Below are 14,993 nucleotides of genomic sequence, written 5' to 3'. Positions count from 1 at the left end.
TTCCTTATCCTCCTTATCTTTTGGTCCTAATCCTTCTCTTAATTCAAGTTGGATATTAGACACAGGGGCAACTCATCACATTTGTTGCTCCTTGGACCTTTTATCTTCCAGCAAGTTATGCTCTTCACAGGTTACTTTACCTGATAACTCTGTGGTTTGGGCTACACATGTTGGCTTTGTGCAGGTGTCTCCTGATTTATGTTTGGATGATGTGTTGTTCGTACCCCAATTTACTTTCAATCTGCTTTCTATCAGCTCACTAACTAGTAAGATTCCTTGTTCAGTTTGTTTCTTTTCTGATTCATGTTTTATTCAGGAACTTACCACCAAGAAAATGATTGGGATGGGTAGCAGAATGGGAAACTTATATGTTCTGCGTCATTCCTGTCCGCCTTCTCCAACAGTTTGTAATGTTTCATTTTCCAAACTGAAATTGTGGCATTATAGAATGGGTCATCCTTCTTTTCCTAAGCTGTCTTTTTTGAATAATGATTTTGGAATTTGTTCTTCAGGACACGATGATGTAATGCATTGCTCAATTTGTCCTCTATCCAAACAAAAACGATTACCTTTTATTTCACAAAATACACTGTGTAATGCTCCTTTTCAGTTACTCCACATTGATGTTTGGGGTCTTTTTTCCCCTTTGAGCATTGAAGGATACAAGTATTTCTTTACCATAGTTGATGATCACACTCGGTTTACATGGCTCTATTTGTTAAAGTCTAAATCAGATGTTTTGACTGTCTTTCCGACCTTCTGCAAGATGGTGCAGACTCAATTTGGACATAAGATTCGATCTGTTCGATCAGACAATGCTCCTGAACTTAATTTTTCTGACTTTTATAAATCCGAGGGAATCATTCCTTACCATTCTTGTGTTGAACGGCCACAACAAAATTCTGTTGTGGAAAGAAAATATCAACACATCTTGAATGTGGCAAGATCTTTGATGTTTCAATCCAACATTCCATTGCCCTATTGGAGCGACTGTGTGCTTACGTCAGTTTACCTCATCAATCGCACACCGTCCTCTTTACTTTCAAATAAAACTCCCTTTGAACTTATTTTTCATAAGAAACCTTTGTATAGTCATTTGAGAGTTTTTGGTTGCTTGTGCTATGGCTCTACCCTATTGATTCATCGCACAAAATTCTTCCCTCGTGCCATCAAATCTGTATTTCTGGGATATCCAAGTGGTTACAAAGCTTATAAACTTCTTAATGTCCTTACTAACGAGGTGTACATAAGCAGGGATGTGGTTTTTCATGAAACCATCTTTCCTTTCATGGATCAACCATCTCATTTTACACATCAGGATGTTTTTTCTGATAGTATCCTTCCCACACAAAAATCTGTTGTTAGCGAAACAACTCCAGCACCTGCCTATTCATCTCGGTCACATAGAGTTGTCCATAAACCTCCTCATTTACGTGATTACCATTGCTATACTACTAGTTCTTCTCACATATCCTCCACTGCTCATCCCCTATCGGTTGTTCTTGGTGGTACTCGCCTCTCCAAAACTTATTCCACTTTCATCCACAATGTTTCGTCTGTCATTGAACCTCAGTCCTTTTCTCAAGCTGTTGATAAGCCTGAATGGTGTCAAGCCATGGCCACTGAACTTGAAGCTTTAGAGGGGAATGAGACTTGGTCTATTGTTTCCCTTCCTCCTGGGAAGACTGCTGTTGGATGTCGTTGGGTTTATAAAGCAAAATTCCATGCTAACGGTAGTCTAGAAAGATACAAAGCTCGTCTCGTTGCTAAAGGATACACGCAACAAGAGGGAATTGATTATCTTGAAACATTTTCTCCGGTTGCAAAATTTGTTACCGTTCGAGTTTTATTGGCTTTGGCTTCACTTCGGGGCTGGTTTTTAACTCAACTTGATGTTAATAATGTTTTTTTACATGGCGACCTTTCTGAGGAAGTTTATATGTCTCTGCCTCCTGGTTATCACCGAAAGGGGGAGACTCTTCCTAGCAATGCAGTGTGTAAACTACACAAGTCTATCTATGGCCTTAAACAAGCTTCAAGGCAGTGGTTTGCCAAATTTTTCTCAACATTAATTCAGATTGGGTTTGTTCAGTCACACGCTGATAGTTCCTTGTTTGTTCGCACTCGTGGTCATATATTCTTGGCATTGTTAGTATATGTAGATGATATTGTGTTGGCCACCAATGACGAAAAGGAGGCCATGGATTTGAAAGTGTTTTTGGACAGCTGTTTCAAGCTAAAAGACCTTGGAGACTTGAAGTACTTTCTTGGTATTGAAGTTGCAAGGTCTTCGACTGGGATATCAATATGCCAGCGTCATTATGCTCTGCAACTTCTTACAGAAACATGATTGCTGGGTTGCAAACCACGCTCAACTCCTTTGGATGCTAACCTAAAGTTGAGTAGTGAAGATGGTGAATTGTTGACTGACCCTTCGTTGTATCGAAGATTGGTAGGAAGGCTATTGTATCTCACCATCACTAGGCCAGATCTAGCTTATTCGGTGAACAGATTGAGCCAATTTGTTGCCTGCCCAAGAGAACCACATTTACAAGCCATGTATTCTGTCCTTAAGTATGTGAAGGGCACTGTTGGACAGGGTATGTTCTATAACTCTTCATCACATCTAAAACTCAGTTTTTTTTCGGATTCAGATTGGGCAACATGTCCAGATACGCGTCGTTCTGTTTCTGGCTTTTGTGTTCTCATTGGAGTGTCTTTGGTTTCATGGAAATCTAAGAAACAACACACGGTTTCTAGGTCATCTGCTGAAGCAGAGTACAGATCAATGGCTAGTGCTACATGTGAGGTCATTTGGATGCTTGCATTACTTAAAGATTTATGCATCCCGTACAATGAACCTGCGGTGTTGTTCTGTGATAACCAATCAGCCATACACATTGCTTCTAATCCAGTGTTTCATGAGCGTACGAAGCACATAGAGATTGATTGTCATATTGTTAGAGAGAAGTTGCAGCGTGGTCTCATCAAAGTCTTGCATGTCTCCTCCCATCTTCAGCTTGCAGATTTGTTCACCAAGTCCCTATTGCCATCTCGATTTTGCATGCTGCTTACCAAGATGAGTGTTCACAACATTCACACTCAATCTTGAGGGGGAGTATTAAAAGTGTTAGAGGAAAGAAACACGTTTTTAGTATGTACAAAACAACACTTGCACATATAAATAGGAGCTTGGTAGTTACCGTGGCTTCTTCTTTTGAGTTAGGATATTTTCTTTTCTCTCAGTTGTTGTACTCGTCTGTTGACTGAGTTTGAATCAATGATGATTTCTTTGTTCAATTGGTATGAGATTTCTAATAAATATTAGTGTTAGATTGTAGTTATCTTCCATATATATGTGAGTGTATATATATATTTATAAGATAACTAAAATAAATAATTGTTTTAATAAATATTTATATACTTTATACCAGTAGTGTGGGCTGTAGTCCCGCCCTTGTCGCCCCACTTGACAATGGGGCCTAATGTTTTCGTGCCATTATTCATTCAGTTCAAAATCAGCTGTTATCAATTATTGTGGGCTGTCCAAATATGTGATATATTTCGCTTCAGCCATTCTTGGTAGAGGTGAAAGTAAACATCGGAAAACCCGAAAATCGAATCGCTCCGGTGTATACACTTCTATTCCAGAAGATCAACTAGTAAAGTATATCAAACCATGTTCACATAATCATATCTTACATTCTAGAGTAAAGCAGGGGGTATTTTGGATTCACTGGTATTCCTGAACAAGGTTAGAGTTCAAGCTGGAATAACTTGAGAAGAAATCAAACTCAAAAAGCACTACCCATGAAGTTCGATTTAGATATTATTCTTTATCAGTTGGGATTTGAACAGTGTATCACTCAAATTATATATCATTTTACAAGAGACTTATTTTTTTTAAAAAAAATAATGTTGTGATTTTCACAATTAAATTATAAATATAAAAAGTATAGTATACAATATAAATACAAAATCACTATTTACGAAGCATTTTAAACTTTTACTTTACAATCCTTCGAAATTTCGAATTCACCAATAATTGATTTAATACTAAACATGACACAATCCTTTCCAATTGAATTTGTGAATATTTGATATACATACATAAGTGATCCGACATTAAAAACCTCACTCAAAAAGATTTTTTTTTTTATTTTGGTTATTTCATCGAGTAATTAGATAAATTGATTAGTTTATTTTATTGAAAGATAAAGAAAAGAAAAAGTAGGCAGCGGCCAGCCAATCCTGCATTAATAGCGGGATGAGATTCCAGATAAAGCTAGCAAGGTTTCTTGTCATTCATGGATCCTTGCTGGGTTTGTGTCTATTCTTCTCTACACTTGAAGTATATCATGGTGGGCATGTGATCATGTCGAATTATTTCAATATTACTGTTTGTCACAAAAATTGCGGGCGTGCCAGGCATGTGTTAGTGTCAAAATTGTAGAATAACCTGACTTCTTTATCAAACGTTGCGACTCTCGATTCGATCGTTCGTTCTAATTCCATCGAAATGGCTCCAAAAATATGAACACAGAATGAGGAGTATAATGAAATTAAAAGGGAAATCCATAAACAACATCAACATTCATTATGCTGTTATAAATTCAAACAAAGTTTTTACATAAAATGTTGATGGACATACTAGAGTCTATAGAAAAAGATTGCTGGAAATGGAAATAAACATCAGACAAATGAGAGAAATTCTGCAGAGAGTTTGCTATGGATTTTTTGTGTTGATTTGTCGAGAGCTTTATCTGATTCCCTTCCCTCCCTTTTGTCACGTTCCACACATCGGTTTCTCCTCTCCACGATCACCCCACGATCTTCCACAATCTTCCACCTTGTGTACTGGCCGTAACTAGCAGCAACGTTCTTCTGCTGGGCTAACTGCAACTACATTGGGCTTCATCTGTTGGGCTTTTTCTGTTGGGCTTTTTTAACTATTTTTTAGGCACAACAATTGCCCCCCTAGCCAATTTGGGCCAATTGCCAATTTGGCCCATTTTGGCTAATTTAACCAATTCAGCCCAGTGGGCCAAGTTGGCTATTTATTTGCTTTGTTTGGTCTCTAACTATTCAGAGCACAGCGTATAATCACATGGTTGAAAGGAATGGTTCTACGGACTTGAAAAAGAATTGACCGAGACACATGTTTTTCTTCCATCAAGTTAAATCCAAGTGTGCATTCCCTGAACCCCCTAATTCCTCTCACCTTCCTTAAACCTTTTTTTATCTCTTTATTTCTCACTTTCCCCCAAACCTCTATCGGTGCCCAATGATTTTCTCGAAGAAATTGCCGCTCCATCGACTTTATGATGTCATCCAAGTTTCTGAAAATCGTCATCATCAATCTCCTTTACATCAAACCACATCTTCTCAAGGTAAGTATATTTCACTATTTTTTCAATCCTCCATCACAAAAACATTGTAGAATTTGCCACATTTCATGTTGCACTCAAAGTGTTTGTGAATATACCTGAATAAGTTTTTGATGAGCAACACCTTGCAACACCCACGGCTTGCACCTCAACAGAGCGGCTTCCTTGGTGTGCATATTCAAAGCTTGGTCTATAGCTTGTGCAACTTATATAATCTTCCATGTGCTTACAAGAAATGCACCAGCATAAGGAATTGTGATGCTATACCAAATTCACTGAGGATGAGATCCCATTTTCCGGAATCTTGGCAAGCCATAAACTCAAAAATGACAACATTCATTTCATCTCATAAAAAAGTGACAAGTGCCACATATATGACAATATATAGCGCACACAAAGCATAGTTTTGTTGATCAACACTCCATTATTTCTCATGTGGTTCTCATTTATTTTTCAGGAAACATGGTTGGAGAAATCAAATATTTGAGAATCTCATAGGCCGATGCAAGAAAGTACCTTAAAGATCAATGGAGATGAAAAATCCTCATGGTAGTGCTGCTGGACAATTCAACAGAAAATTACCAAGCTTTGATGAATATCTCTGCCAGCGGCTGAACATACATGTACGGAGTGTCAAATACATTGAGAGAAAATAAAATACGTAGGCTAGGGACATTAGGTGTACGTTTTGCACTTGTTTGCCATTGTTTGGCAATTGTTTTTTTTTTTTTATGATGTGTAGAGTTGGGAAAGTGGCTTGAAAGCCAAATTTATTATGGAAACATGTTGTTTACCTTATACATGTTGCTTGGGATTTGTTTCCATGTATTTGTATTTCTGGGATGTCACGTTTACAAGGAAAACTCTGCCCGGATTTCTGTAAAATAAATTAAGAACAACGGCTAAATAGCATGTTTTCTTCAATACTATCACAACATGTTATCACCATTGCTCATTATCACCCATACTTTTTAAACACCATCAAAGTATCGAAATATGTAATAAACGTACTATACACGTCATCAATTCGGCTATCAAGACAACACATTATTCTCTTAAAAACACATCAGCTGCAAAGGATTCCATGAGCAAATTTTCTTTTTATTTATTCACAGATACTCCATCACTATTTGCAAACAAGTTCAGCAGGGAATGACTTAAAAGTCTATTCCTCGCATATTACAGAAACTTTCTACGAGTCAATATCTCAAAATTAGCCAAAGTGGCTATCCAACCTACTTTGTACAATACTTCTCATCTATTCCATCTTTATAAAACATATGTCTCCGGCTGTCGATCTTTCATCTGAGCCGGAGCTAAGATTAAATCCTCCATTTGTAACTCTTCTTCCTCACTACCTTCAGTAGCCTTCCTCCCAAATTTTTTCTTCTCTCTGAGTGATTCCCCCGTCTTAGATCTGCGATCAACAGCTTTTTCTCTCAACAAACGTCGTTTTTGGGTCCGAGAAAGCGGTTTTGGGAACTTTGGATGCTCTACTTGTTTCCATACGCCGTTGGAGATTGCTTTGGGAGGAACAACAAAACGGGGTTTTCTTTCATATTTTTGAGGTGCTGGCCTCTGTATTATCTTTTGGGATAACTGCGGATAACTTCTTCTCTCGCTAGTCACCAACCCAGGAGACGAGTTCCTTCTGAGGTATTGTGTCTCTGGCGTTTTGGCCATAGATTCCCTAATATACCTCATATTCTTCTCACCATAATTCACACCACTCCCACTGTAATAGCTGTCTTTTTCATGAAAAATTTCTGTTTTCTTCCCCTTAACCTCAAATATCATTTTCCGAGGCACCCAACACTTCCTTATAGTAACTCCTGGCCTAATGGACATGTCCTCACCTCCATTCATTCTCCTCTCATTGATTAAGAAATGCAAATCGGTACTGCTCATGTTCACATTGGCTACCGGGGGAAAAGGATCTTCATCCACTATCATTGCTTCCTTTTTCTCAGGAAATTTCAGGATCCCCTTGTTGATTCTTTCCTGCAAGACATTCTTGAAGGCCCAACAAGCATTAGTATTATGGTTGAAGGAATTGTGATACTTACAGTGATCTCTTCCTTTCAACTCCTCCCTAGTGGGTAGCTTGTGATCTGAGGGGAATGTTATAAACTTTTCCTTCACTAGGTGATCAAAAATTTCCTCCGTCTTTGATGCATCAAAAGTATTAGGCGTTTGCACTGGAGGGATGTTTTTCTTGGAAAGTTCTTCACTTTTGCGTTTCAAGAAAGGAACAATACGCGATCCGGAATTTGCTACTTCTACCAATGCAACTTCCTCCATTTCCTGAAAATAAGAGCCCACTGTAGACTTTCTTTTATGACTCTCCTCCCGTAACAATTCCTCATACTCTGAAACTTTGGCAGCAAGTTCATAAAAAATCACGGAATTCCATCCCTTGGAATTTCTTTCTAAGCTCAAAATCGAGCCCTCGTTGTGCCATCTTCACATATTATGACTCGGGGAGGAAAACTCGGCATCTGCTTCTCACCTTCTTGAATTTACAAATAAAATCATTAGCAAATTCCCCGGGTTTTTGGACCACCATTGACAATTCCGCTATACTGATCTCCGGCATTGTTCTGAAGAATTGTGTATGGAACTGACGTTCCATATCATGCCAAGTCATAATAGAGTTCCGAGGTAGCGTTGCATACCACGTGAAAGCAGTGCTGGTCAAGGAATTGGGGAACAAACGTAGCCTGTAATTGGAAAAGTTCTCCAAATTTGCTAACTTCCCACACTGAATTGTAAACCTGGCCACATATTCCACGCTAGATTGACCATCTTCCCCGGAGTATAACATGAAGTCTGGAATGTGGTATCCTCTTGGATAAGGGTTGTCACGATCCACAACATCAGGATACGGTTTATAAAATTCTGGTCGGTTGATTGGCCTCACTCCTGGGCCATACAACTCTTGGATAACATCACGTACCGTCTCAAAATCCAACACTGGAGTTTGTCGTACCTGGTGCGGAAGATAGATTGCCCCCCGGGTATTATTCCCCAAACCTGGCACTGAATATCCACGCATTCCCCCATCACCATACATCTCTGAATGTAAGTTAGGAGACGTAAGAGAGAACATATTACCAGCCATTTGTTTACTGTTACGGCAATTTTGGAATTTAAACCCCAATTCCTCATCCCTTTTGTGCGGAGGAGTGTACCTTCCTTCCCTGGCAGATTCAGGAATCAGTGCTTCTCCCAAGCGGCGATTTTCACCTGCTTGAGGAATCCCCGATCCTTGGCCTTGATCTTTAAATAGTTTAATGTATGCTTCTTGAAGTTTATCATTTTCTGATGTAACAACCTCTCCTTTTGCAGACTTCCTCCATTCCTTCACCTCTGCCACAAATTCCATCATAACAGTAACGAAAGCTTGGGTCATTTCTCTAAGATCACTGCGGATATTCTTTTCCATAGTCAACATGAAGTTTGTTGAAGGTCCATCACCACCAGAAACGACAACTCCTTCCTTCATAGTCTCTTCTTCGAACTGGTGAACAAGTCTTTCAACAGTTCTTTCATCTGCATCAGTTTCTTCTTCATGTGAGCGATGACATTTCCCCTGTGATGGAGGAATTCCCTCATTCTTCTCAGTACGCTTTGGAGGCATTTGGTCCCACTGGGCGTGCCAATTTGTTTGTCACGAAAATTGCGTGCGTGCCAGGCACGTGTTAGTGCCAAAATTGTAGAATAACCTGACTTCTTTATCAAACGTTACGACTCTCGATTCGATCGTTCGTTCTAATTCCCTCGAAATGGCTCCAAAAATATGAACACAGAATGAGGAGTATAATGAAATTAAAAGGGAAATCCATAAACAACATCAACATTCATTATGCTGTTATAAATTCGAAAAAAGTTTTTACATAAAATGTTGATGTACATACTAGAGTCTATAGAAAAAGATTGCTGGAAATAGAAATAAACATCAGACAAATTAGATAAATTCTGCAGAGAGTTTGCTATGGATTTTTTGTGTTGATTTGTCGAGAGCTTTATCTGATTCCCTTCCCTCCCTTTTTTCACGTTCCGCACATCGGTTTCTCCTCTCCACGATCACCCCACGATCTTCCACGATCTTCCACCTTGGGTACTGGCCGTAACTGGCAGCAACGTTCTTCTGCTGGGCCAACTGCAACTACATTGGGTTTCATCTGTTGGGCTTTTTCTGTTGGGCTTTTTTAACTATTTTTTAGGCACAACAATTACTATAAAATTTTATTGCCATATTTTATTTTTCATTGATAATTAGATCAATTTTTTAAAATTACGACGAAGGCAAGGGATAATTGTTTTAATGTGCGTCGAACTCATGTCTTTCTCTTATCGATAAAAATTTACGTAATACACTATTATGATTATTGACGTAGAAATTAAAATCTAAAATAATTATATATATTTAGTTTTGAATGTAAACAAACATTAAGATTATTATTAAATAATTATTTTTTATCTCTCGTTTGGTTCATTTTTTATTTAGTCTGCAGACTCTTATTTGAGTGTGTTATTATACTCCAAAGGATAAATTATATGAATTGTAAATGTAAAAATGAAGGGATTTAAAGATATTAAAATTAAATCTTAAAAATAATTTGGGTGTTCCAACACTTCATTTTATTTTTTTAAAAATATAATAAGTTATCAAACCAATGTTAAAAAAAAAACGAATTAAGCGTTAAACTTAAAAGAAAATATTCTCTTTGTGGAAAGAGCGGTCAATTGTAAAAAAAAATGCGTAAAAAGAGTTCAAAATCATGATTAAGATTGATTTTTTAAACAAAATTTTAAGTTCAATTTTATTTTTAAAATTTGAAGTTAATTTTTTTTAATTTAAATTTAAATGTTTAAAATATGCATTTTTTTATATAAAAAGCTTAAAGACACCTAAGTGTGTGTACTTTAATTATTATTTTTGAAAATTTAAAAAATCCTAAAATTCATATGCTCATCAGTTTATACTTATTTTGTACATTTTTGTATTCTTTGATCAAATAGATATAATTAAAATTATATTACAATTAAAAATATTTTTTTAGCTTAATCTCATATTAAACTTGCTTAAACTTGTAAAATTGGGAGCTCGACAATCACGCTTCACGGGTTTTAGAATCTTGTATCAAACAACTTATAGAATATTATAAACTAATTTGAAAAAAATTAACAAAAATATTATGAAATCAAATTACAAGCCTCCCAAATAGATTCTATTTTGGCACATGAACAGCTGATTTATTATTAAATTATTATATGTAAAATACGATGATTTAATATATAATATATATATATATATTTATATATTAAATTAATTAAATTTGATAGTGAAATGAAATGGATATACGAACTAATGGTAATTAATGGATGCATGAATGATTATTATTATTTTTATCATGATACATGAATTATTAGTATATATCAAGCTGGAATACGGTATATATATTACTGATCACTTTTTAAAACAAATTTATACTAGCTTTTATCTAAACTAGCTGATCGCGGCACAGGAGATGTATGTGTTCAATAAAAGATATTTTATTTTTATTGCAACATTAAATTTTTTTTTAAAAAAAAATTCCCTTATTTTTTAAAAAAGAAATAATTAACAATCAATTGTAGCGTAAAATCAGATTCTATTATTATTGTATAGCTATTACTTATTTCTTGATTTATTTATTATTATTAATTAACAATCGATTTTTACTTTTAGCGTAAAATCAGATAAATAGAAGTATTTTTAGTATTATTCATGTAATTTTTTTCCTATGAAGTAAATTGTGGAATCTGGATTGAATTTGAAAGAGAAATTGCTCCATGATTATCGCTGCTTTACAACTTGTGCTGTTTCAATCGATTTATCACCTCACCGAACCTTCCATTCCAGCTGCAACAATAGCTCCTAATCAACTAATCTATTTTTATATATTTAAAATAATATTTTTTTCTGTTTTTTATTATAAAAAATAAAAAAAATCGTTTTTTTGGGGAATATTTTAGTCGTAAATGAAATGTGATTTTTTAGATCTAACAGTAATGTGATTATCTTTTTATAAATATTTGTTGTTGATTTGGAAATTTCGTTTAAAAAATTAAAACATTATTTTGAAATAGACCTTGATTGAAATTTCTCACTTCCCTAACCTTTATATTGAGAATTTGTATTTAAATGAACGGGTAAGGACAATTTTCTTTTTATCAGAAATACAATAAAATTTTGGCAACACATACTGTCCAATAAAAACAGTAACAACAATATAAGAAAAAGAATCATACATACAGTTTTCATATGTTTGCACAAGACATCGTGCACACAAATGTAAGAGATATCGAATTAATTTCACCTATTAGATGTGATAAATATATCAAAACTGTACATATAATAGGTACGTGCGTTGTTTCAACGATAAACAAATAGGTGTCCAATTTATGTTTTGAGAATCCATTAGCTTCATTTGTAACAATTCATTATGTGCATACAAAATTCATTTCCGGTTTAATGTCACAATAATGATCCAACATACATTTATGAAATTATGAAAATATCGAAGGTTCGGAGAATGCATAATGTTTTAAACACCTATGTTACTCGCCGACAAATATAAAAAGATCAATTTTTTTGTCCTAAAATATTTTGAAATCATAAAACAACTATTTTTTGAATAAAATATTTAAAATGTAGAATTTTTTATACACTGTTGTTGAATGTTTTTTAAAAGTGCTACATTTGGTGTTCAACATATCATTCTTTTAATCAACCACCAAGATTAATCAATCATCTCACCAACGGCTTACTTTGATTTTAAAATTATAATAACTTTATTTGTTTATTTATTTTAAAGAAAAGAAAAGAACATTACAACGGCTTATATATATATATATATATATATATATATATATATATATATAGCCGTTGAGTGAGGTGACCAGCTCACAGGCTAAATGGGCCAGATCCAGTCTGTTTAATTGGCCTCAGTACAGCACACTGATTGTCCGGCCCACGCAAATTCAGGCCTATTTATATATCACTCCGCCCCTTCAATTCTATTAAATCCACATTAATTATTTCTTAATTAATAGTCCATTGTGAGCGTTTTCGGTTTCCTGTAAACATTTCACGCTTCTATCAACGAAATTGCGGCCATGGATCGGAGAACGGGATTTCTTATTGCACTTATCTGCATTGCGGCTTCCTCAGTCAGCGGTCAGTCCCCAGCGGCTGCGCCAGCTCCAGCCACCGTCGCCGTCCCCACACCACCGTCAGCTGCGCCCGTTGCAGCTCCAGTTTCGACTCCTCCGACTTCAGCTCCGGTAAGTTCTCCACCTGAAGTTTCGATTCCGCCTCCGGCTTCCACGCCTGTGAGCTCGCCGCCGACACCTGCCCCAGTACAGTCCCCGCCAACTCCGGCGCCCGAGGCAGCAACTCGACCTGCTCCGATTTCAGCACCTCCGGCCACCGCACCGGCTCCTAGCAAGAAGAGCATCTCTCCTGCTCCTGAGCTACTCAGTCCGCCTGCACCGCCGACCGAAGCTCCTGGCCCCAGCACTGAGTTATCTCCCAGTCCCGCGGCAGTTAAAGATCTGGTGCGCATAATAACTCCTTCAATTTTATTTAACCTAAGAATCATCCAGATCTGGTACCTACGATTCGTTATTTGCTCGTAAATCAACTTATCGTTCAAATTGATTGTGACTGAGGAAAAAAGCGATTTGTGCTTAACAGGTGCACGATAGCGCCGCAATGATATCCCGACTGTTTTTTTTTGGGCAAATTTTTTAATATTATATCATGTGCTTTTCTTTACATATTTTGTTTGTTTTTTTCAGAGTGGAGCAGAGAAATTGGGGAGCGCCGTACTGGGAAGTTTGGCCCTGTTCGTTGGATGCTTCTTCATCATCATCGTCTAGGAAAATGAGCGATAAATCTCTTTTATTCAACAATTTGCCACACACACAGGACACCTGGCGTCTCTCTGTTCTTTAGGCACCCTTTTCTTTCTTTTTGAGTTTTGTATGACGATTTGATGATTCTATTGATTATTTATTTATTAATTCCAGCGTGCGTTTTTTATCTTGCGATTTAATAATACAGTTATGCTTCTCAATTTAAATTATTATTCAGTTTTGAATTTTGAATATAAAATTGGATCATACCATACGAATTGATGAAAATGAACACATTAATAATGAGTTTGTCAGAAGATGCAATTTATGTTTATGGAGGAAGATGCCAATCACAAATATCGAACAAATGAGTAAGTTTTTTTTCATGAATTAAGTTGAATAGAAGATTCGTCTCAAAAATTAATTCGTATCACATAAGAGTTTCTAGACAAACAGATTATTTGCAATTCAAAATTTTTTATGATATAATTTAAACAAAATATATATGATCTTGATGTATCTTTATTTTTTTTTTTATGTTGCACCAAATAAAGATACAAACAGAAGTGTAAATTTTAAAATAATTATTCGATGAGCCATAAATATTATTGTTTCTCCTCATAAGAGATTAAATAAAATCATCTTAGGGATACCAATTGGAAAAGAAGACGAGCAAAAAAGTTTGGCCACAAAATGTAAACGGCAGCACCAAGACAAAGTGCGGCCATCCAAGAAAGTGCAAATTCAATAAAACCAATAATGATCATGGCAGCTGTCACATTTATAATTAATTAATTTTTTTTAAGTGCAGGTAGGCAACACTTTACTTCAAAACCAAGATTGTGTCCTCTAGGGCTCAACAGGACGAAAACGCCGCCAATCGGTGCCTATTATTGACACCCAATTTACAGCTTGTAATGCCTTTTTAACTTTATATTTTTGTTTATTTTTTAATGGAACTCCTATTTGTGTTGACAAGTAGTATAGTGATGATTTCAAATTATTGGAGTCACAGATTAAATAATATGTCCACGTCGTTCCGGTGTGAGATCTATTATTTTATTTTTCCTTCGTTTAAAAACTTGGTAGGAACCATTCGTCGTCTTTGTAATCTCATGACACCGACAATCACCTTTTTTCGGATCGAGCGTCACATGAAGGTCTTGTTTTGTAGCGGATGTTGTAATTGCCCGCGTCTCCAACCCCGGGTAGTAACATTTAGCCTTCAATATCTCTTTAAAATCTAATGAAACACTAGGTGTCACATTTGTTATTAAATTGTCGTTGATGGAGAATCATATGAAATACTCGGTGTTCTTATCTTTTGTTGTATTGCCTGGTATTTATAGCACGTCCTATGTCTTGATTCGATAGGATGTTCGTAACAACCCTTTTGTTTTGCAAAAACGAAAAAAAAAGAAGAAGATTATGCTAAACTACACTTTCCAAAATTTCGAAATCCTCCAAATAGTGGTTTTTACACACTAACAAAGCTTGGAATGTGTCACCCTACAACTGGAAAGTATATGATCAGAATTAATATATAAGGTAGACATGAGCAGGAATCAAATGAGCAATGTTCGTCTTCTTGTTCAGTCGCAAGATCATGTAATGCAAAGTGCGATACCAGGTGTGGAAAGCAGTAAACTACAAGAACTGCTTTAAAAACTGCTGCAACAAGTGCAACAGATGTGTATGTCC

At 36.1% G+C, this 14,993-nt stretch overlaps 1 protein-coding gene across 1 annotated transcript; it reads left to right on the top strand.

The window, feature by feature from the left end:
- Positions 1-12,437: 12,437 nt before the first annotated feature.
- LOC142538879 (uncharacterized) lies at positions 12,438-13,460 on the top strand. The gene is made up of 2 exons (XM_075644177.1): positions 12,438-12,992; positions 13,236-13,460. The coding sequence occupies exons 1-2, from the start codon at positions 12,552-12,554 to the stop codon at positions 13,314-13,316; spliced, it is 522 nt and encodes a 173-aa protein (XP_075500292.1). The 5' UTR covers positions 12,438-12,551; the 3' UTR covers positions 13,317-13,460.
- Positions 13,461-14,993: the final 1,533 nt, after the last annotated feature.

The sequence above is a fragment of the Primulina tabacum genome, chromosome 3, assembly GCF_025594145.1.
Source record: "Primulina tabacum isolate GXHZ01 chromosome 3, ASM2559414v2, whole genome shotgun sequence".
NCBI lineage: Eukaryota > Viridiplantae > Streptophyta > Magnoliopsida > Lamiales > Gesneriaceae > Primulina > Primulina tabacum.
The sequence above is the reverse complement of the archived record's forward strand: the minus strand, read 5'-3'. Positions and strand labels throughout refer to the sequence as shown.